At 41.2% G+C, this 23,141-nt stretch overlaps 1 protein-coding gene across 4 annotated transcripts in view; it reads right to left on the reverse strand.

The window, feature by feature from the left end:
• DCX (doublecortin) overlaps positions 1-23,141 on the reverse strand; it is a 412,950-nt gene that overhangs the window by 102,065 nt on the left and 287,744 nt on the right. For 2 of the 4 annotated variants that reach the window (XM_070462136.1, XM_070462134.1), the window contains exons 5-6: positions 15,761-16,146; positions 6,118-6,458 (exon numbers count right to left, since the gene is read on the reverse strand). In XM_070462136.1, the coding sequence (XP_070318237.1) occupies positions 6,118-6,458; positions 15,761-16,124 (705 nt within the window). In that variant the 5' untranslated portion in view covers positions 16,125-16,146. Of the gene's footprint in view, positions 1-6,117; positions 6,459-15,760; positions 16,147-17,706; positions 17,860-17,900; positions 17,978-23,141 lie in introns of those variants that run through there. The other 2 variants (XM_020903545.2, XM_070462135.1) reach the window with 2 other exon arrangements.

A 23,141-nucleotide genomic window follows, 5' to 3' on the forward strand; every position in this document is an offset into this window, starting at 1 on the left:
TTCAAAGGGCCCAGCCTGGCTCCACTTCTCTGCTCTTTTCTATTTCATGCTCAAGCCAATCCTCTCAAAACCTGTCTCCAGGAATCCAATTTGTGGAAGGTTGAGGAGAGGGAACTTTTGGTAATACAAACATTACCTTTTCCAGCCTTGGTTTTGTTAAGTGAAGGTCAGTGATAAATGACCTCCCTTCTGGGGCATAATTTATGTCCATGTGGCCTTTTCTATTGAGCCCAACGTTGATTGACAGGACATAGCACTAGGAGGGGAGAGAGGTTGGCTATGGGAGACCTGAAGGCCAAGGAGTATAACTAAGACCAGATGTGGCTGGAGGGGCTGAGATGCGGGGGAGAGGGGGGAGCATGGAGAAGAAACGCCTACACAAGCAAAATAAAGATATATCCACCTTGGGAAATGCGCTCAACATTTCCAAGGTTAAATCCAACTAGTCTTCCTGTGTTGCCTGCAATTACCTTTGTGCTTCCAGCACCCAGTTATTTAGCACAGCAAGATGGAAGGGGCAAGTCTTTCCTGGAATACTTAACAGCAGTTCAAATACCCTTCGTGCTCTCATTTTCCTACTCTACCATCTTATTATTCAAAACATTTCTTAAAATTCCTGTTCTAGCTTCCAAGGCTTTGGGTAATCTGGGAATCATTTAAACCTATTTTCTGTTATTCTGAGACCTAAAATTCCTGGTTCAAGTAGTTGGTACTAGAAAGATATAGACAGAAACAGAAAATAAATTCATCTAATTTTAAAAATTGGCCTAACAAAGCTAACACAAATACTAAAGGCCATACTTATCCCTTAGGCAGGCATGTTGAGGCCATAGGGAATCTGTGACTATACAGAACCTGGATGTAGACAAAACTGAGCCTAGAGATGCCAATAAGTATAACATGAAAATGGATGGTGTGAGAAACAGCTGCAGCTAAAAGTCTATTATTAAAGCTCTGAATCTCTAACAGAATCATCATGCCCTGTGTTTAATGTAAATGACTTTAAGGCTAGACCCTTTATCTACTAAGCCACTACTACAAAATGAACCAGAAATTTGGGTTCTAGTTTTTGTGCGTCAACGACATTTAACCATAAAGGTCAACATGTGGCTTGATTATAGAAATTAATAGTTGGATAATTTTGTCAACACACTGAAACCACTCCAGGAATCAAAAGAACAACTTCACCTGAGAGTGAACTAATATGTATCACCATCCAACCCTTCATCGTGTTTTCCCTGAAGTGAACTGAAGTGAAGTGAAGTGAACTTTGCTCAGTCATGTCCAGTTCTTTGTGACCCCATGAACTGTAACCTGCCAGGCTCCTCTGTCCATGGAATTCTCAAGGCCAGAATACTGGAGTGGGTAAACATTCCCTTCTCCAGGGGATCATCCCAACAGAGGGACCAAACCCAGTTCTCCTGCATTTCAGGTGGATTCTTTACTGTCTGAGCCATCAGGGAAGCCCTGACTGCCTAGAAATCCATTACAGCCCCTGGGAGTAGCCAGGGCCCTACCAACTACTCCTTATTCTACTAGCAATTTATTATTGAAGTGAGGAATAAATTGGGACCTCATCCTATTAGTGATGGTTAGCTTCCCCATCTGAGCTTCCCTGGTGGCTCAGACAGTAAAGAATCCACCTGCAGTGCAGGAGACCTGGGTTCGATCCCTGGGTTAGGAAGATCCTCTGGAGAAGGGAATGGCTACCCACTCCAGTATTCTTACCTGGAGAATTCCATGGACAGAGGAGCCTGGCAGGCTACAGTCCATGGGGTCGCAAAGAATCAGACATGACTAAGCGACTAACACCTGGACTTTTTTCACTTCAGCTTCGCTGTCTACACAGACCACAAATATCTCAAAGGAAACTGGTCTTCTACATCAGCAAAACATAAGCCCTAAAAAGATAAAAGGCTCCAAAAGCACATCCAAACAAAATAAAAACAGAGAGAAAGAGATGAGAGCCATGCCCAGATTGCTAGTCAATCATCAGAAGCCAGTCAAATGGTACACATGAGAACAGAAGCAACAATAAATCGGGTATAATCAACTGGGTTGTTTTAACTAACCTTTATTTAAACAAAGGGAGAGAAAACTACTTGATTTGGTCCATTTGGGATCCAGTTAGAGCAATACTGAAACCAAGTGATGGTCCTGACTTCATGATAAAAACGTTCCATAACAAATGGCCTGGACCATACTTCATCATTTCTGCCTGGTGCCACTTTTAGCCAAAGACAGGCATGGAATCTCAGTCAAGCAAGTACAAGTCATTGCAACACGTGTGCCTTCAGCATGCACAGAGGAAGATCATATTCCCAAGTAGTAAGAGTACCTACTAGCAATCAACATGACATGAGGGCTGTCATCACTAGAATTGGGAAATGGGCTGGGCTCCAAAATTTTGAATTTGGCTCCCATTTTCAGTATACTCAGTACCTATTTTGTAATTAGTAGCTTTTGTCCTCATACCCCTAAATTCTCTACTTTAATGTCCTTGCTGTAACCATATAACAAAGATTGATTTACAGGTTATCCCATGTATGACAATCTTACCAGTGAGATAAAAGCAGTTAGTTCTTAATCATTCAGCATATTCTATAAACAGTATTTCGTAGCATGCTCTCTCTCATGTGTGTGTGTGTGCGCACATCTGTGTTATTCCATGACATATGTTTGTGGTTAAATAAGATTGAGAAATGTGGTGGTTTGATTGCTAAGTCATGTCCAACTCTTGCAACTCCATGGACTGTAGCCTGCTGGGCTCCTCTGTTCATGGAATTCTCCAAGCAAGAACACTGGAGTGGGTTGCCATTTCCTTCTCCAGGGGATCTCCCAATCCACGTCTCCTGCATTGCAGGCAGATTCCTTACCAACTGAGCTACAAGGGAAGCTTCAGATTGGGAAATACTGAGTCTAAATTAAATGGATTTCCTTTCTGTAGGACTTCTCAGAACATTTAATGTGCCAATGGGCAAAGTGAGTCTCTAAGAAAGGTACATAATGTGCAGCATTTCACAGTCTTATTTGACCACAAAACCCTTTCATGAAGAGCTTCTGGGAGTGGGGAAATGGGTTCAATCCTCAGAATATACTTTGGGAAAAATCTTCTTTAAAAGTCTGACCTCAGTGACTTCCAAAGTAAGTAATAGGCACTTCCCAGGTGGAATATGAACCCCTTTGGAAGACCGCTATGTCTTCTGATAGACCTAAGTGTAGTCTGGCACTAGTGGTAAAGAACTCATCTGCCAATGCAGGAGACAAGAGACGTGGGTTTGATCCCTGGGTTGGGAAGATCCCCTGGAAAAGGAAATGGCAACCCACTCTAGTATTCTTGCCTGGGAAATTCCATGGACAGAGGAGCCTGGTGGGCTACAGTCCATGGGGTTGCAGAGTCAGACACGACTGAAAGACTGAGCACAAACAACCCATTCAATCAACAAACATTTATAGAGCATCCACTGTGTATCAGGAGGTGAGCATTTAAAGAAAAGATTAAAATTACTTTAACTTTGCATGATGGAGACAGAGAAGTTTACAGAAATAACATGAGACTGGGACCAGACCTTAAAAGATGACCCCCAGGGGTTAGAGTAGGGAGAGGGAGAAAGTTTAAAGAGAACGAACAGTAAGTGCAGAGTCACTGATGTCTGCCAAGGTATTGTTCTGCTCCCTTGAGCACTCCTCCCTGACGTGTCTGTACACACACCATATCATACCTTGACATTTTGTAAAGTGTTCCCCAAAGAAATGGGAATCCATGCTTGAAAGGAGTTGGAAAGCTTGCTACAGGATGAAAATCCACCATCACTGGACTGGAGCTTGCTTACCTAGGAGGTGGATGTGTCCTTTATCATTATTATTATTATTATTAGGAACAATCCCAGAATGGCAAGGAATGCACAGCTGACAGAATGCACATCCCATATAATGCTGGAGATTTGTGGTAAGAATGATAGAAAGGTAAAGTCGAGGAAAGAGGGCTAACATTTATTAATATGTATTTAAATTGTCTGACAATTTACATATTTTGTTTCACTTCATGATGAATTATATGTACACATATTTATATCGTGTTTTTATTTCCAGAGTGCTTTCATATCCATGATTTCATTTGCTCTTCATGAGAATCCTGTGAGCATGGAAAGGGCAGGTGTGATTAGCCCCTTTGTGCAGAGAAGCGTGAGCCTCAGAATAGTTATGTGATTAGCTAAAGGTTACAGGATAAGTGTGGAGAAGCCAATGGCACTCCTCCACTCCAGTACTCTTGCCTGGAAAATCCCATGGACAGAGGAGCCTGGTGGGCTGCAGTCCATGGGGTCGCTAAGAGTCGGACACGACTGAGCGACTTCACTTTCACTTTTCACTTTCATGCATTGGAGAAGGAAATGGCAACCCACTCCAGTGTTCTTGCCTGGAGAATCCCAGGGACGGGGGAGCCTGGTGGGCTGCCGTCTATGGGGTCGCACAGAGTCGGACACGACTGAAGAGACTTAGCAGCAGCAACAGAGTAAGCGGCAATGTCCAGATTAGAAACTATGCCTTCTAAATCCCAGTCTGATGTTCCTGGTTTGTATTTGTCCTGTACTTCTTCAAGAGGCTGAAGGTACAGGGAAATGGAATTATGCCTAATGTTGGAAAAATCTTTCTAAAAACTGCAGCTGTTCAACAGTGAAATAGGCTTTTATGAAATTGAAATGGTTGTCGATTATATCCTTGCCATGGAAGGGAGATTAAATATCATGGCTTCTGAGGTCACCCTCAACTCTAAGATCCACTGATCATAAAATTCCTAGGCCTTACTTCTCTGAGGTGAGGTTTCTGATGAGTATTCCTATTCCTGGACAGCTCCTGTTCAATATATACTTGGTCCTCAAAAAACAGATACTCTTTAGACAGATACTTCGGAGTTAGAACTTTTCCCATCGCAGACAAACCCATTGCTTTGGTACAACCAACACAAATCACATACAACCAATACCTCCAGGTTTCTCTCAGATCACAAAATGGTGGGGAACAGATAGAAGGCACATATTTATCCAAATCACCATGTACATGAATTTGCGTTTTCCCAGCAATTTAAAATCTTGTAGTGCAGAGTATATAATAGAAATGATAGAAGGAGACATAGCTCTGCATTTGAACACTCATCATCCTGATATAGTGAATTAATTTTTTTATAGAATCTATATAGTTCAAGCACCAAAGGTATTTTAAGAGGTGGAAAGTATGGACTGGTAATAATCCACACTTGTCTTGTCTGATGATGGACCAGGATTCTCTTTAGAGGCAAAGGAACCAGCCACTGTTCCACTTTCCTTGGAACATTTTTTGTCATATATTTACAGCTCCCCATGCTCAAGAGAATGGTGCATCTGTCAGATGGAGACGCCTGGCTGCATTCTTTCCCAGATATTAATATAGGTGGTACTTTATAACATAACCAATGACATGCAGAACCTGATTTGGAGAGGAACAGATGTCAGCATCTTTCTTGGGCTAATTTTAGGATCCTGAAATAGTCCCTTTCTCACAGAAACCATCAGTGGAGCCAAATTAAGACAGCTATGTCACATGGAAAAGAGAAAAAAAAAATGTAGTCTTGTGTGAGGCAAAGACAACAAACCAGGGACTTCAGTGCTTCCCCCATATATGACTTCTTTTATAGAATACAGTGGTCACTTCAACTTCTTTTCATCAGAATGGATGTTGAATACCAATTTAGGAATATCAGAGAGGAAATGAGTGCACAAATCTCATTTCCAGTCACATACATTGAACAATCAAGGTTCCCTCATGCAATAGCTAAATTCATATTCAAAAGAGTGTGTAGGACCTAGGTTCCAACACATCTTTTCTTAGTGGATAAGGAAACTAATAAGTGACCATTCTACTTGGTAAGTCAGAAGCAGATTACATTTCAAAGCTTCAGATTCCTGTTCCATTGCATTGTCTGCTGAATGGACATTTCTTCCAAATGAGACATAACATATCAGGTAGGGATAATGAGAGGTGGAGGAAGGGTCACCCAATCAAAAATGATGTTTGAGGTTTAAGATGGTCAGCTAAGGATTCAGAACAAATGAAGAGTAATTTGGGGGAAAAAGTACCTACCTGCTTTCCATCCAGAGTGTAGAGTTTCTTGACAACCCCGGTCTCCAGTTTGATGGCTTCAGTGATATCAGTGAGGACTTGCTCAAAAGAGTGGGCTGTCTTCTTGTTCAGAAGAACACGCACAGCCTTCCGAGGCTTCACCCCACTGCGGATGATGGTCACCAGCTTGGGGCGCACGAAGTCCTTGTTCTCTCTGGCCTGGGCACTGTTGCTGCTGGCCAGGGACTGAGGGGCTTTCATATTGGCAGATGTCTTCACATTGACAGACCAGTTAGGATTGACATTCTTGGTGTACTCCACCTTCTTAAAGAAGTTGTCTGAGGAGCAAACATAGCTTTCCCCTAAGGGAAGAAATACATGGTGATTAATAGCAGGTATATGGGCTATTCTAACAAGACTAATACACACTGACCTTGAAGTAGGACTTTTGGAGAAATGATGATAATAACAAACTTCATGTGCCATTCCTAATTAGGCTCTCTAACAGTTTGGTTCATTCAAATTCAAGGGCAAGTAATCAGCAAAATAGTCTTCATTATAATGGCATACTTAGTGAAAAATCCTATAAAGCTAAGGGTCCCAAGGACGATGAACATATCTAAGTATAATCTACCAAGTGGGGTTCTCAAGTTTGACATTGTTTTAGTGGAATTGAAATGTCTATTAACTTCTAGGATATGTGTTAATGTCTAGGGGCATTACTGGAGTGTTTTTTAACATGTCTCTATTTTTTTAATTAATTTATTTTTTAATTGAAGGATAATTGCTTTACAGAATCTTGTTGGTTTCTGCCAAACATCAACATGAATCAGCCATAGGTATACATGTGCCCCCTCCCTCTTGAACCTCCCTCCCATCTCCTCCCCATCCCACCCCTCTAGGTTGTTACAGAGCCCTTGTTTGAGTTCCCTGAGTCGTATAGCAAATTCCCATTGGCTCTCTATTTTACATATGGTATTGTAAGTTTCCATTAATATGTCTCTATTTCTTAATGTTCCCATCCTATTTCTGGACTCACAGTCCCATGCCTTTGTTATATTATGAACTGGGGAGAACTTTCAAAATTAATGCATTTTTATTCCAAGTTAAAGTGACCAAAGTAGCCTTCCATATTGGGCATACAGTGAAAACTGGCCAAGAAGGCAGACTGTACTTTGGACAGAGTATATGGTTAAGCAGCAGAATACTAAAATGTGAAATGTGTGTGTGTGTGTGTGTGTGGTGAATGTAGTAAATGTATGCATGTATGTGTATGACTGTGTCTTCTACTGATCATTCCCACAGGCAGGTAGAAAAACTACCTAACTAACAACCTGGACACACACACACACACACACACACACACACACACATATTTCACACTATTTCTTGTGTTTGCAAATCTAGTTCCTGCTTGAGAATGGTTTCCCCTGTTTTCACTACCCACTCCCCATCTTTCCATCTTACCGAATGCTACATGCTAGCTCTATGTGTTCAGGGCCGTCTTCACCAGTGCTCATCCTTGGCTGCCACAAGTAATGAGGTGGAGATGCGAAAATATGTTATACAGCCTGATTTATGGATTGGAGGGATCTAGTGCAGTTTTCACATTTACCATGGGCTAGAGGAAATGACTAGGCTTCCCCAGTGGCTCAGTGGTAAAAAAAAACCTGCCTGCAATGCAGGAGATGTGGGTTCAATCCCTGGGTCAGGAAGACCTCCTGGAGGAGGGCATGCAACCTACTCCAGTATTCTTGCCTGGAGAATCCCATGGACAGAGGAGCCTGGCAGGCTATAGTCCATGGGGTTGCAAAGACTCAGACACGACTGAAGTGACTGAGCATGCATGCACAGGGGAAATGACTAATTCAGCGGAAGAAAGGCAGAGGCCAGGGGCAAGAGGAAGGGATTAGACACCTGGGCCTAGAAGCTGGAGAAAAGAAGAAAAGAGGTAGGCTCAGCCTGGAGGGGGAGAGACTATTGGAAAAGGTTGAATTTGTTGAGTAAAACACATTAGTCTCAAGGTATACAAAAGTTCATCCAGAGGTCAAGCTGCAGAAAACCAGTGTGATTTAATCAGGTTTAACTCATCAGTAAAAATGTTTAATAAATAAATAAATCAACCCAAGCCGGTGCAAAGAAAGCATTAAAAACAATTATAATCTGATGGCTCTTCTTCCTTTGGTCTCAGCAGGAGAACCGAGCAGACATTCAGCCAGGCTGATAATTCACTCCTTGTGCAAATATTGATTGTTGTGCTGTAGCATCAAAGACTTTAAGTCATGTTAATTAACAAATTTCTCAGTTAGTGCTGAGAGAAGATTCAGTCAGATTCTCTAGGGTACCTTTGAGGACATTTAGATGTGAGCGTGGAGGGGGAAGGTAAACTTCCAACCCTGTTCTGAGTCCCAGGAGCTGCTAGTGTTCTGTCTTGACAAAAAGACCAAGACCTGGGTTTGTAGGTGAGCACAGGCTCCCTCCTACACTCTGTGCCTGCATGCACAGCCAGGATGGGGAAGTCAAAGACCTCAGCCAAAAGAAACCCTAATTTCTCTGGCTCCCACTGGCCAATTCAATCCAACCAAAGTGATTAGAGGGTGTGGTCTTTAGTTTTTGACTTAAAGGATGAAGGGACTCTTTCAATTCCTCCATATATTTACAGCCGATATTCCCCACACACTAGAAATGGCCTCTTGCCTTACCACTCTACCAGATGCACGGGCACCTTCCAAGAGGTCAGTGCCTTTGAGTCAGATGTTTTCCATAATTTGTCATGCACTTTAAAACTCTGTCAGACAACTGGTGGTGTGCAAATGTATGAGGCTATATATTTATGATTTCACTCATCTACAGTCTCCTCTGGAGAGTCAGCTGTGTAGCCCTATTAGGACTCTAGACTTTTTTTTGCTTCCATCTCTTAAACCTCTTAAGCCTCTGAACTATGAGTATGATTAACCACCCCAGATGAAAATGAACATGATGGCAGACAGCTATAGTATCATATGGCACCCAAGAACTTTTCCGAGGGCCCAGCTCTCAGCCAAATCTATGTTGAACACTTTCCAACAGTACATTTTAGTCTCTCCACTCTCTTTCCTTTTGGCCCCAATATGAAGTAATGGAAAAAGAGCAGCTGATGTGATGTCAGTCAGAATGGGGTTCCCCAATATTTTCTTGTTGTGCACCCTTGGGCAAATTACCTAACCCCCCTTCACTTCAGTTATTTGTCTGCAAAGTGGGGATGATGATAACAATATCTACTTCTGAAGGTTGTTCTGGGGCTCAAGCTGAGCCCACAGCCTGGTACATAGTAAGCACTTGATAAATGCCAGCCATCACTATTATTAAGGCCCTAATCTGAAGGAATAGAGAGAGAACTAGAAGAACAAAGAGGGAAAGGAGGAAGAAAGAGTTTAGAGAAAGGAAATGAAAAGAGGAGGAGTAGAAGCTGAAGGAAAGAAAAGAAGCAGCAGCAAGGGCAGGCATCTTGGAACTGTGCCATAATCCATATAGAATATGAGCACTGCATGGGACTCATGCTTCAAAGATAATATTTCCTGCTGCTTGAGAGGAGGTCTCCTATTGCTTCAATGCCAAATGTGATAACTTTATGGCTAACACCAAGCAAAACCACTTGCTGCCACTGCTGGTGCACACTGAAGGCAGAATATTTTTAAACATTATCTTTTTCTAGAGCGGTTTTAGGTTTACAGCAAAATTCAGGGGAAGGTACAGATTTTACATAGGTCTCCTGATCCCGTAATGCATACCCTTACCCATTATCTGCATCCCCCAACAGAGGGCAGGATGTTTGTGATGGTGGAGGGGAAGTCAGACAGACCTAGATTCAAATTCCAGTCAGGCATTTACAAGCTGTGTTGACCTCAGGCAAATCATTTAATATCTGAGTCGCAGCTTTTCTGTCTATAATGGAAGGTATTGTGCTAGGTGACATTTCAGTTCCTTCCAGCCCTAAAGGTCTATAAGAAGGAATTTTTTTCTTTTCTCCATCCCAAACAGGCTTTGGGAGACAGAGTTGTTATGGTAATGGCCTGTTAAAGAAATTGGTGCCCCCAACTAAGGACTCTCCTCTTCCAGAAAGATAACAAATGAGCTGCTTCTCTTGATCAGGGTTTCCTTGTTCTGATTTTGTGAGCATCTGCAACGTGTGCTGCCAGAGCTTGATGCTTCTTGCAGGTCCCGCTGCCTGGCACTTGGAGCCGGGGAGGGGGAGGTGTGTTGCACCTTTACACAGCTGGGTTCTACTCCTGCCACAGCTTCCAGGAGCCATTTCCCACCCGCTGGAAGTCGAAAAGGAAAGCTGGCTTCAGAGCCAAGCAAGGTGACAATTTGCTGGAATTGACAATCTGCTTCAGGGCGAGGGGGTAAGGAAATGAAGTCATGGAAGCAAAGCTGAAAGGACAGGAAGGGAACAAGCTGTGGCCTCAAGATGATCTAATGTCTATCTCTCTTCACTTTCAGGAGGACTCCATTTCCAAAAACATTAAATATGTCTATAGTTTCTCAGTGCAAAAAGCACATCTGTCTGGGCTTTCTCCTCTTTTCCTGGGATTCCTCCCTCCAGAAGGAAAATATTAAATGGCACTTTATCATATTATCAGATCTATTAGTGATGTATGACTCTCCCAGGTATCTTAAAATCCTTCTCTTCAGCAATGTGCTTGCTTTAGTAGTTAGAAGATAAATTAGTGAGAAAGTGGTTTCATCTAATTGGAACAAATGAGCTATGGCAAAGAAAGTGGATCATAGCTAGTGTCACCATACAGATCTTTCAACAAGACCGTACCAATTTAAATATTTTGTCCCAAGGTCTGCATAATAATGCTCAAGATGATACCATGAAGATTGATCTGGGTACTTACATACAAGGAAGTGGGGAAGGAATTAGACAATACATGAGGAAAGAACAATTCTCTAATGAAAGACTAAACAAAAAAAGAAGCCACTCTTGGATTTCATTCATTGATCCACTGGTAACACAGCTCATACATATATGGCCACATTCTGTATGGCTTCATGAAGACCTTTCATGTAACCAAGGAACTGTGGGAAAACTGACATCAATAACCTCACTTTGTTCCAAATGGTCCCCTTACTACTTCCAGTATCTAGCGGCAGACAGTTAGACTAGAGAGGCATTAGACAAAGGAGTGCCACAAGGCCATAGTGATTATTAACCAATTGGTTTCCATTTCATTTTATTTAGGCTAAATATTTCATAATGTGCCCATTTGGAAACATAGTATGTTCTATGCTCCATTATTTCTTTAAGATAAACAAGTCAAAAAACAAAAAGATTTCTGTACTCCCAGGAATACCCATTATTGTAGGTAGCTAAAGGGGACCATCAAGATCATTTATTCTAGTACTTTCCCAAGTTCAACTGCTTGTACAGTTCACTTGGGGAAATCTGTAAAAACACACGCTGGAGATTCTGAGTCAATTCCGAGGTGTGGCCCAGGAATTGATATTTTTCCAAAGCCCTAAAAGATTCTGAAAAGCAGGCAGGTTTGGGAGCCACTGGCTATTCCAACCTCTCACTAGCATTATTATTATTATTATTATATCATGAACAATAATAGTCTCTTGGAGCTTCAGCTTTACCTTGTCAATGTGTTTCCATATCTATTATCTAATTTTATCCTCACAATCACTCTAATAGATACAGAAGGCAGGTGTTACTAGTCTCATTTTACAGATAAGAATATTACAATAGATATAACAAAGTGTGTTCTATACATATAATAAAATATTATTCTTAAAAAAAAATAGAATGGAGACTTCCCTAGCAGTATAGTGGTTAAGATTCTGTGCTTTCAAGGCAGAAGGCTTGGGTTCAATCCCTGGTCAAGGAATTAGATCCCACATGTCACCCAGTGCATCCAAAAAAGTAAAATTTTAAAAAAAGGAGTGAAGTATTGATACATGGTATAAGTTAATTAAGTGTTAGTTGCTCAGTCCTGTCCAACTCTTTGCAACCCCATGGACTATAGCCCACCAGGCTTCTCTGTCCATACAAACCTTGAAAACATTATGCTAAGTGAAAGAAGCCAGTCACAAAAGACCACATAGTATATGATTTCAATTTCTATAAAATATCCAGACTCAGCAGATCTGTAGAGACATAGGCGGATAAGTCATCATCTAGGGCTGAAGAGAATGTGGCAAGTGGGCAGTGACTACTAATTGGTACAGTGTTTCTTTTGGAGATGATGAAAATGGGATAAAATTAGATTATGATGATGGTTTCACCACTTGGTAAATTTTCTAAAAATAATTTAATTCAGTTGGTGAATTTTACAGTATGTAAACTAAACCCTAATAAATCTGGGTTAGTCACAGTGATGATAAGAAGAAATCTATAGTCATGTAGCTTAACCAGCTATAAACTAGGATGGCTCAAATACTGGGTTGGCCAAAAAGATCGTTCGAGTTTTTCAGTACCATCTTATGAAAAACTAAAACTTTTATGCCAACTCTATAGTAACATCTACCATTATTGGAATTTTCAGGTGGCGCTAGTGGTAAAGAACCCGCCTGCCAAGGCAGGAGAGCTGGTTTCGATCCCTGAGTCAGGAAGATCCGCTGGAGAAGGAAATGGCAAACCACTCCAGTATTCTTGCCCAGAGAATCCCATGGACAGAGGAGCCTGGCAGGCTATAGTCCATGGGTCACAAAGAGTCAGACATGACTGAGTCACTAAACTACAACCCTTTATTGAGTACTGCTAATGTGCCAGGCAGAATACTAAACAATTTATATTCATTATCTCATTTAACCCTCAAAGCAGTTATGCCCACTTTATAGATGAACAGCTGAGACTCGGGGGGCCTAAATGGTTTCCCCAAGTTCACACAAGCTAGCAGGTGGCAGAGCTTGGATTTGAACCAAATCTGATTCTAAATATTAATTTTCCTGTTATAATCTTCTGCCTCTAAGACAAGAACCCAATGAATCTGACTCTTCCCCCAGGAATCTTTCCAAACTTTTCAATTTGAAGTCTCTTGTAAAGCAATGTGTAAACTATTTGTTTTAATCACTCATTCAACCTCTTCCAAAGGTGAACAAAGTAAAAGATTTTATCCTCCATTACTACATGAGTAGTTGCAAAAGGACAAAAAAATAGGAGCGAAAACAACTGCTGCCCCCCCCCCTTTTTTTTGGTTGTACCATGCAGCATGTGGGATCTTAGTTCCCCCACCAGGGATTGAACCCCTGGTCCCTGCAATGGAAACACAAAGTACCAACCACTGGACCACCGGGGAAGTCCCAGAGACCCCTTTTCTTTATCCTCTTCATATCTGTGCCTTTTCCCATCTGGTGCAACGGTGATGGAAAATTGGTCACACTTCTCAGTGCTATCCCAGGAATACCCTAGAATTTCCTTGATTGAATCGCAGTACTCAGGACTGAGAGGGCATTGAGGGCCACAGCAGACTGTGACTGTAAGTGACATGTGAATAAATGCAAATGAGCCTTAGTCACACTCTGAATAAATTCACACTCTTGCACACTCACCAGAAATTCACCAGGAAGTACTACTACTGCACCCAAGAGTGGTAAATGAGAGGAGTCCAATCTAGCAGAACTCAAAAGGATCAGGAGAAAAGAAAGATGCAGTCTTCAAAATTGTATTTATTACATATATTCAGCTAAGATTATCACAACGCACACCACAATACACATATATGTATGCACGTGTGCATACACACACACACACACACACACACACACATACACGCACACAGAAATCCAGGAAGGAAAATCAATACCAAGGGCCACTCTTTGAGCAAGACATGTTAAAAAATATATTGGGGGAAGAGAGAAACCTGTGCATGATATCTCTCACATCAGACACAAGAACACTGTTCCTTGCTCCAAATACAATGGCACTTGATTCAGAATTCTGCCTGAGCATCTATGGTGGTCTTTAAAACATAGCAGCTAGTAGAAATGTAGACATACTGGTGATTCAGGTGCTTTGTTTACGAAAATTATTACAGAGAAAACACCCCCCCACCCCGTTTGACTGAGATGTGGATTTTACAGTGACAAAAGACACACGCCCTATCGATTACTCTGTTGGACAGCTCCCTGGATCCAGCTTCTAGTCCTTCAAGTTTGCCCTGACTCTCCTTTCTTTTACGATATTTGCTAGGATGGCCAATCTTTCAATGTTCAGAAGCATAGGATTAACCTCTTCCTGGCCCTCCAGCACCTGGTCAAATAATCAAGCCCCATCAGCCTTGTTTCTCAAGGTCCTCTTGGAGGAAAACCTCAGACTTGAGCCCTGAGACCCAGATCTGGCAGCCATATGGGCACTGGCTTTTAGAAGTAACTGGCCCCAAATCACTTGACCTGACTTGAGAAACATCAGCTCTTTGCAAGAATGTGCTCTTGTACAAGGGAAGCCCTCATGCTCCTTTGTTTAGGAATACAAGAAACCTAGAAGCAGTGAATCAGAGGCGGGGCACTGCCTATCAAGTCCTTTAATGTGCTGTTTCTCCTTCCCTGCCAGCTGTTTCAGAATTTGGCTTCTCTTGAGATCTGCCTGTTCTAAACTCATCTTTGCTCAGGGGAATGGAAAGAATGAGGAGGGAGGGTTGGAGAATGGGAAGTTTGTGTGTGTGTGTGTGTGGGGGGGTAACGTTTTCATTATCACAAGGACTCTTGAAGGACTCCTGAAGCTGTCCTTTAAAGTATTGTCAGGTTAAACCAATTACACATATTACACCCATGAAAAAGTGGGGTGGGGAGGCATCCTCAATATACTTGATTTGATAAAGTGAAATATTAAGAACATGTCCCAGATCTATTTATCTACATGATCATGAAAAAGACTTCATGGCTGAGCAAGTTTTGGCAAGAGCTGGAGTTTTCCCTATTTTTGAGTTGGGTGCACAGGTTGTCAGGATTTTCAGTAATCTTGTCATAAAATTCAATTGCAGAACCAAAATCTAGAAATCTGTTTAAATACAGATTTAGGTATAGTGAGTCAGTTCCTAGTCTAATAGGAATAGTGTTTATTAAAATACCAGACATACCTACAGCTTTCTTTGGTATTTCTCTCAATGACCTCAGCCTGAGGGACACACCCTGAAGTGGGCTTTTTAGAAGCAACAGCTGAGCAGTGACCACTTACCTAAAAGTATAATCCTTTGTGAATATGTTCAGGAAGTCCAGCTTTTAGGGTGCACGTTTCCATGAGTTGCCATTTACAAAGAGTCTCTCAGCAGTTCAAAGGATATAAGTATACAATATTTTCTCTCTCTTAACCCAACCAAACCTCCTTCCTCATTTTATACCCCCAAGGATTTTATGGTCTGCCTCAATAGTGCTCTTTAGAGTTGACAATGAACAAATTCTAGAGTAAATGATATAATTCAGATTTTTCTTTGTATACCCTGGGAGATCAACACAATGCATCCTCCTAGTCAGTCACACTTCAACCCCAGCAGAGAATGAAGCCCACGGAGGGTAATGGCTAATGATTCTGATTATGCCTAAAGAATCAGAAGTCTCAGCATCACCCTCATGTTTTAACAAACATAGTTCCTAATTTCTTTTAATCAAAGCCAAGAAATGTAAGCATAACTAACAATAACCCCTCCCACTAAGGGCCACCACCCACTCCTCGAATTACCTTCCTCCAGTTCATCCATGCTTCCAATTTTCCGGGATCCATCAATGGTGTAAATGTAGCGCACTCCCTGAGGCAGGTTGATGTTGTCAGACAGAGATCGTGTCAGGTCAGCCAGCAAGGCGTCGAAGCTGCGAAAACGGTCAGAGGACACAGCGTACACAATCCCCTTGAAGTAGCGGTCCCCATTGCGGTAGAAACGTACCTTCTTGGCTTTCTTCTCGTTGCTCAGTGCCTGCAAGGTTCGGGTTCGGTAGAAGCTACAATGGGCGCTATGAGTGGGGCTAGGTAGCCCGTTCATCCGCGAGCCTCTCATGTTCCTGGATGTCTTATCTCTTTCGTCAAAATGTCCAAAATCAAGTTCCATATTTTGGTGGAACCTCAGAGACCTGAGTGTTGGAGAAAAGCGGGGAGGCGGAGGGGGATGAAAGGAAGCAAAGAAAAGGGGCGAGGAGGGGGAAAAAAGAAAGGAATTCAAATATTAGCCAGATCCAGATCTGCAATCTGCTGCTTGTGAAAAGAACTGGTTGAAAAAAGCCCGTGACCCATCTGCTGCTTGCCCCTGACCTGCAGGAATATTGATCTTAATAGAGAAGAGGGAGGGGCTGGAGGGGTGCTGGTGGTTGTGGGGGTGGGGGTGAGAGATGCGGAGGGAGGCACTTTGGGCACTGTTCCAAAGAGAGGAGAGGGAGGGATTTTGAAATCGCTTAAAATCTTGGGACTTACTGACAGTGGCTCTTATCAAATTGTAACTTCGGGGTAAATACATTAAAACTGGCATCTGTTTCCTCACACATGCCCACATGACTAACGGTTGTAAATGAATCCATAGCCTGACAAAATTCCCCTTGAAGGGAACAGAAGGACCTAGCCAAGGTTAGCATCTCTAGCTCAGGAAGTGATCTTTGCATTTCAGTGAAATAATTATAAGGGTAGTGTTTTAATTTTATTCCAAGCTCCCTTTCCTACTTTAATGTGTGCATCCCCTCCCCCCTAGAATAAAGTAGGATTCTCCTTTAAAGCCACAGCCTCTAGGGAACAGCCAGTCTTTGTGCTATTCATCAAACCCCTTCCCCACCAAGCTGGTGCAGCTATCCGACATTCATAAGAAATAAGCTGGAAAAAAAAAAGGATTACAAGAATCAGTTATTTAACAAGTTATTTGTTCTGGTTTAGCCCTGGTACCATTTGGCCACAAAATCCTTCCTCCCACCCCCCCAGCCCCCCGCTTTCTCTAGGTGTTCTAACCCCCATCAACGATGCAGCCCCACCTCTTAATGGAATATTTTAATTGTGTAAAGATTCCCAAATGAGTCCCTGAACAGCATATGGGACCTTTGAAGCAAGCACACCTTCCATTGTTCTGGGTTACTACACTGAATGAAGGGGCATTTCACCCTCACAGCAGGCAGCACACCCCAAATTTGTATATTGCCTAGGTGTGTTAGCTGAGGCAAAAGATGGTCATCTGTCAGATTTACTTTCCCCCTTTCTGCTGAAAGAATGGAAGAAAGAAAGGAAATCGCAATATGAAACCAAATACAAAGCCCCAAATGCTAGCAAAGGTAGTGACAGCCTAGGAAACAAACTATTAACATGCATTGCACAGATGGGGATAAAAGGACTCACAAAGCACGCAGGGCTCAGCTGCTACACACTGCCACATTGAGATATTTGCAGGGGACCAGGAGGACAGGCAATAAAGGAGGACTGGTGCCTAGCAGGTTTGCCAGGCTCGGTCCCTCTTTTCTTCCAATGTCACCATGACCTGTGCTGAGCTCAGCATTGTCTCTGTCAGACAACCTGCAGTGTAAGAGACCCCACCTCCTCAAAACAAGTAGCAAGCATTTCCCCAGGCATGCCAGCAACATTGGGCTTTGCTTTAGAATCTGGGGTGGTATTATTCTAAAATCAATATCACAGTGAAAACAAAAGAACATCAAACTCACTTTTCCAATGGAAAATCCCAGGTAGAGGCTTAGGGAAAAAATCCAATAGAATAAGGCAAAAAAGAGGAGAGAAGAGAAAGGAAGAGAGAGAGGACACACTGAGAGAGAGGGAGAGAGCGCGCACTTCGCCTTGTGCTTTTTCCGTTTGACATCTCTTACATTCTCCCTGAAAATCACTCCAAAGCCCCACTCACCGGTTTTCTGCTGGTTGGGTGGAGATGCTGAGAGAAAGAAAACCAATCTCTCTATGCCTTTGTTGTCTGAGCTCCAAGCAAGAAATTCCTGCCAGGGTGGATAGATGCCTTCTAGGTCCTAGTGCCTTGTCCAGCTTCTCCCCTTTACTCAGGCTTAGTGAATCCCCCCAACCTCCTTTGATTAATTACATGCTTTTTTTTTCAATTCACAGGCTGCATTAACAGCTAGAAAGGTTTCATTTATAACCAACTGGAAATTGCAGGGTAGCAAAAAAGATTGCACAGGCAAGTTCAGAATGCCCTAATGAGCAACGTGCTAGTCTTTTCTTTTAGGCAATTGGCAATTTCACTTGGCCAAAACGTTGGTCTAATCTGCCTGGGGGCCAGATTCAGGCAGTGGAACCAACCTTAGAAATTGTAGCTCTCTTCATTTAACCTTCTTGACAGAATAACAATCAAATATGTGAATTCTTTATGGCATTTTAGTTCATGAATCCAACAGCTAGTTGTTTTGAAATGAGGTTAGTGGAGTAGACTAAGAAGCAGTAGAAAAGGGACAAGACAAGGGAAAATCATTCCAGAATTTCATGGAGGATGAAGTTGAAGATGGATCTCAGAGACCTTTTAGCTTGGTGGAGTAGTTTTGTTAATGAGATCTACAGAGAGTTTCAGAGTTCCAATCTAACCCAGAGACCTTTCTGTGTGAAGTGAGCCTAGTCTGATGGCTACAAGATAAGTATTAATAGCTCTCTCTTCAAACTGCCTATTTGTTACTAGTTGGCTTCTTTATATCAAATATGTTATACAAAGCCAGGAAACATCCATATTGAATTCAAGAAATCAGGCTGACTATAAGACAAGAATAGAAAAGTGAGAAACTCCAGTGGGGGTGGGTTACCATCTTCAACTGAGGGCTACATACATTAATATGCAGCGGCCTTGAATTATCATTGTTCCATTTCTGCTAGGCTTCTAGGAGGCTCAGAGATAATCGTGTGCTCAAGATTGATCTTCTGTCTGATTCTTAGTGTAATTAACCCTCCTTTCTAGATACAATGTTAGATGACTTATAATTAAGCTCTTGCTATGCATGTGTTTTACTGTAAGCTGCCTTAAAGTGGGATAAAAAAACATAATTTTTCTTCTCTGGAAGGTGCTAGCTCAGCAAAGCCTAAGCAATCTATCTTTGTTGGGTGGTCAACATCAAGTGTGACACCTGCCCAGTCAAGTCCTCCTAACACTTTGCTGCTGTTCTCCTGGTTTCTAAATAAGTACCTCAGGGGACAGCATCCCTGTTTTCTTCCATATGTTTCTGCCTTACATTGTGGCCCTCTTGGAAACACAGGGTTATTCAGGTCAAGGGCAGAAAAATATCAAGGAATAGAAGCAGAAAAATATGGAAATTCTAACTAATGGCTGTAACTTCCTTGTCCAGCAAGGCCAATGTCTTAAAAATTGTTTTATTTCACATAGTAAGCATTCTGTAAACACACAACAATTGATTTTGCATCAGAATTCAAAATCATTTTATTTCTTGTGAAGATATAAGAATGGATGGAATACTAAAACAAACATAAAGGATTTGGAATAGATCTTAGAGAAAATTTCCTCATGGTCTAAACTTTTAAACACTTGTGTGGAAGAAAAATGTCTTTAGAAGACAGTCTAGGATAGATGACTTTGTTTGCTTTATGTATACCAGAGAGCAAAGAGTAAATGAGATCAGTGTTTCCCAGTGTGAGGTATGTGGATGTTAATAGGTGTTCTTTAAGAACAGAAAATAGGTTCCTTGGTCATATATGTTTGAAAAGTGGTGGGCTAAATGAAATTCATTTTCTTTATCATAAACATCTCAGGGCCTTTAATATACTTAAAATATGGTACAAGTCTCCAAGAAGGGAGCTTCCCCAGTGGCTCAGCAGTAAAGACTCTGCCTGCCAGTGCAGGAGATGCAAGTTCGATCCCTGGGTTGGGAAGATGCCCTGGAGGAGGGCATGGCAACCCACTCCAGTATTCTTGCCTGGAGAATCCCATGGACAGAGGAGCTGACGGGCTACAGTCCATAGGGTCTCAAAGAGTTGGACACAACTGAGCACACACACAGGCTCCAAGACAGCAGTTTAGTATTAAGGGCTTCCTGCCTTTTTTTTTTTTTAATTCAGGATCTATTTTTTTTTTTTCCTCCCAGAGCATTCAATAGACTTATGTTCTATGGGAAAACCTTTTACAAAGACAGGACTAGATTATTTCACCAACATAATTCTTCTCAAAGAATTCTCAGCTACCAATCAAAACTTTTTGTCTCACTCCCTCAGAGGAGAAGGAACACTGGCAGAAAAGAATGTCTAAGGCACGAGCCCAGGGGGAAAGTGCATCTTTCTGTATGGAAGACAACTCTGAAGATCAAGGGAGAGTCATGATTGAGGGTTCACTGGAGTGAAGAGAATGAAGAAAAAGTGCAGCAATCCCATTGTGGGAAATATCCCAGTAAGACCTTTTGAGTAAGTTCAATGTGCCTGCCCAGTACCACGTGAAAGCTGCAGAGTAGAAAACATCAGTCCACTGCCCCTGAAGAACTTGAAGATTCACTGAGAAGACAGGACAAGATTATGTATCTTGCAAAAATCATGACGGAGAAGGGCTGTGGTCTGGGTTAATCAAACTCAGCTTTAGGATCAGGGTCAGGAAATAAGACCATCATCCATCTCACACACACACACACACACACACACACACACACACACACACACACACAATCATTAGTTTACATTGCCTATCAGAAACACAATTACCTATCAGAAACCCCCATCTAGGGTAGAGTGGGATGGGCAAACAGAAAGTGAGATTGGAAATGTATACAAACATTTTATAGGGACCAAACATTATGAAGTACATAGTAATAAAGCCAACAAATATGTGTAAGATCTTTACTGAGAAAATCATAATACTATTAAAGAACATAACAGAAGCTATGAATAAATATAAAGCCAGACCATGCTCATGAATGGCAAGATGCAATGATGTAAGGGTGTCAATATTCTCTAAAGTAATATATATATATATAAAAAATGTATGTGAAAAGCTCCAGTAGAAACTTCAACAGGAACTTTTGTGAAATTCACAAATATCAGTTAAATATCTTTTATTATGCCCCAAATATTCACATGACACCTCTTTCACTTCTTTAAAGTGAAATATCAACTTTCAAGTGAAATATCAACTCCCAAATATCAACTTCCCAACAAGACCAACCCAGATCATCTGATTTAAAGTGACAACCTTCCTCCCAACCCAGCACTCCAACTTCCTTTACCCTGCTCTGTTTTTTCTTATCATCTTCCAACATAGTATGTAATATACCTATTTATTATGTTTATTATAGATCTACCCAAAGTAGAATATAAGCTCCACAGGGCAAGCATATTCTAACAGCTTTAATGAAATATAATTTATAATGTTAATAGTAATATTTTGTTTATTTTTAATACTTAAGCAAAGTGCCTAGAACAATGATTAGCACAAAGTAAGTTTGGGTATTTGTTTAATTGGACAGAGTAAAGAAAGCAAAGAGTATTCAATAGATGATATTGGGACAATTAACTTTTGAATGGAAAAAAATTAAATTAGATCCCCACTTCATGCCATACATAAAAATGAACTCCAGATGTTTTAAAGATGTGAATATAAAGAACAGGACTTGAAAATTATTAGAATAAAATGTTGGAGATTCTCTTTAGTTCCTTGTGACAGAAAGATTTTGTTAACCAATATGCAAAAAGCAGAAATCTTATAGGAAAATATTAGTAAATTTAATTATATGAAAATTAAAGCTTCTGAAAGCAAAAGATGGCATTAAAACATTAAAACATAAGTAACAGACTGAGAAAAAGATATGTATGAATCTTATGTAACTGACATAGGAATAATGTCCTGATTTTATATTTTATACCATATCAATTAGAAAAGGTAAAACTTCAGTAGAAAAACATAAAGATATGCACAGGTCATTCACAGAACAGGAAACCCTAGTGGCCAATGAACAGGTAAATGTATGCTCAACCATACACATAACTAGGGAAATCCAAGTTAAAATAGAAATTGCATCTTTAACAACCATTAGATTGATGGAAATTTTTAAAGTGAAAAAGTGAAGGTGAAATTTAGTCACTTAGTCATGTCCAACTCTTTGTGACCCCGTGGACTGTAGCCCACCAGGCTCCTCTGTCCACGGAATTCTCCAGGCAAGAATACTGGAGTGGGTTGCCATTTCCTTCTGCAGGGGATCTTCCCAACCCAGGGATTGAACCCAGGTCTCCCACATTGCAGGCAGACTCTTTACCGACTGAGCCACCAGGGAAGCCACTAACCAAGTATAGGCAAAGGCATAAAGCACCTGGAATTCTCATTTATGTTGGAATAAACATAAATTAGTACAATTTTTGAGAAGCATTTTTGGTAGTAGCTAGTATAGTTAGATAATACATATCAACCTATAATCCAGAGTTTCCATTTCTAGATATCCATCCTAGGGAAATTCTCACACATGTGTTCAAGGAGAGAGGTACAAAGATATTCAAAAAAGCATTATTGAAATGTTGAAAAGTGAAAACAACCCAGATGCCTATCATCAGCTTACTAATTTGATTAGCGGTTATTCATACACGGAATGCTACATACAGTGAAATAGAATAAATGAATGCTAAGTGTAAGCAGTGATGCACAGGTTTCTTATGCAGCCATAAGATCTTATTTATCTGGAAACTAAATGCCCGGAAGTATAACTGCTGTGTCATTTGAAAATTATATACTTCATTTTATTAATATAAAGTGTGAAAGTTTAAGTCACTCAGTCGTGTCTGATTCTTAGTGACCCCGTGGATTATACAATCCATAGAATTCTCCAGGCCAAAACAGTGGCGTGGGTAGCCTTTCCTTTCTCCAGGGGATGCTCCCAACCCAGGGATCGAACCCTGGTCTCCCACATTACAGGTGGATTCTTCACTAGCTGAGCCACAAGGGAAGCCCAGTTAATTTCTTATTAACATAAGAAATTGCCAGACTGTTTTCCAGAGTGGTTTAATATTTTATATACCCACCAGCAATATATGAGAGATGCAGTTTTTCTGCATTTTCACCAGCATTTGGTATTTTTATTTTAGCTATTCTAACAGATGTGTAATGATATCACGTTGTGTTTTAAATTTGCATTCCCCTAACATATACTGATGCTGAAGCTGAAAC

Source organism: Odocoileus virginianus, unplaced genomic scaffold, assembly GCF_023699985.2.
Source record: "Odocoileus virginianus isolate 20LAN1187 ecotype Illinois unplaced genomic scaffold, Ovbor_1.2 Unplaced_Scaffold_1, whole genome shotgun sequence".
Lineage (NCBI taxonomy): Eukaryota > Metazoa > Chordata > Mammalia > Artiodactyla > Cervidae > Odocoileus > Odocoileus virginianus.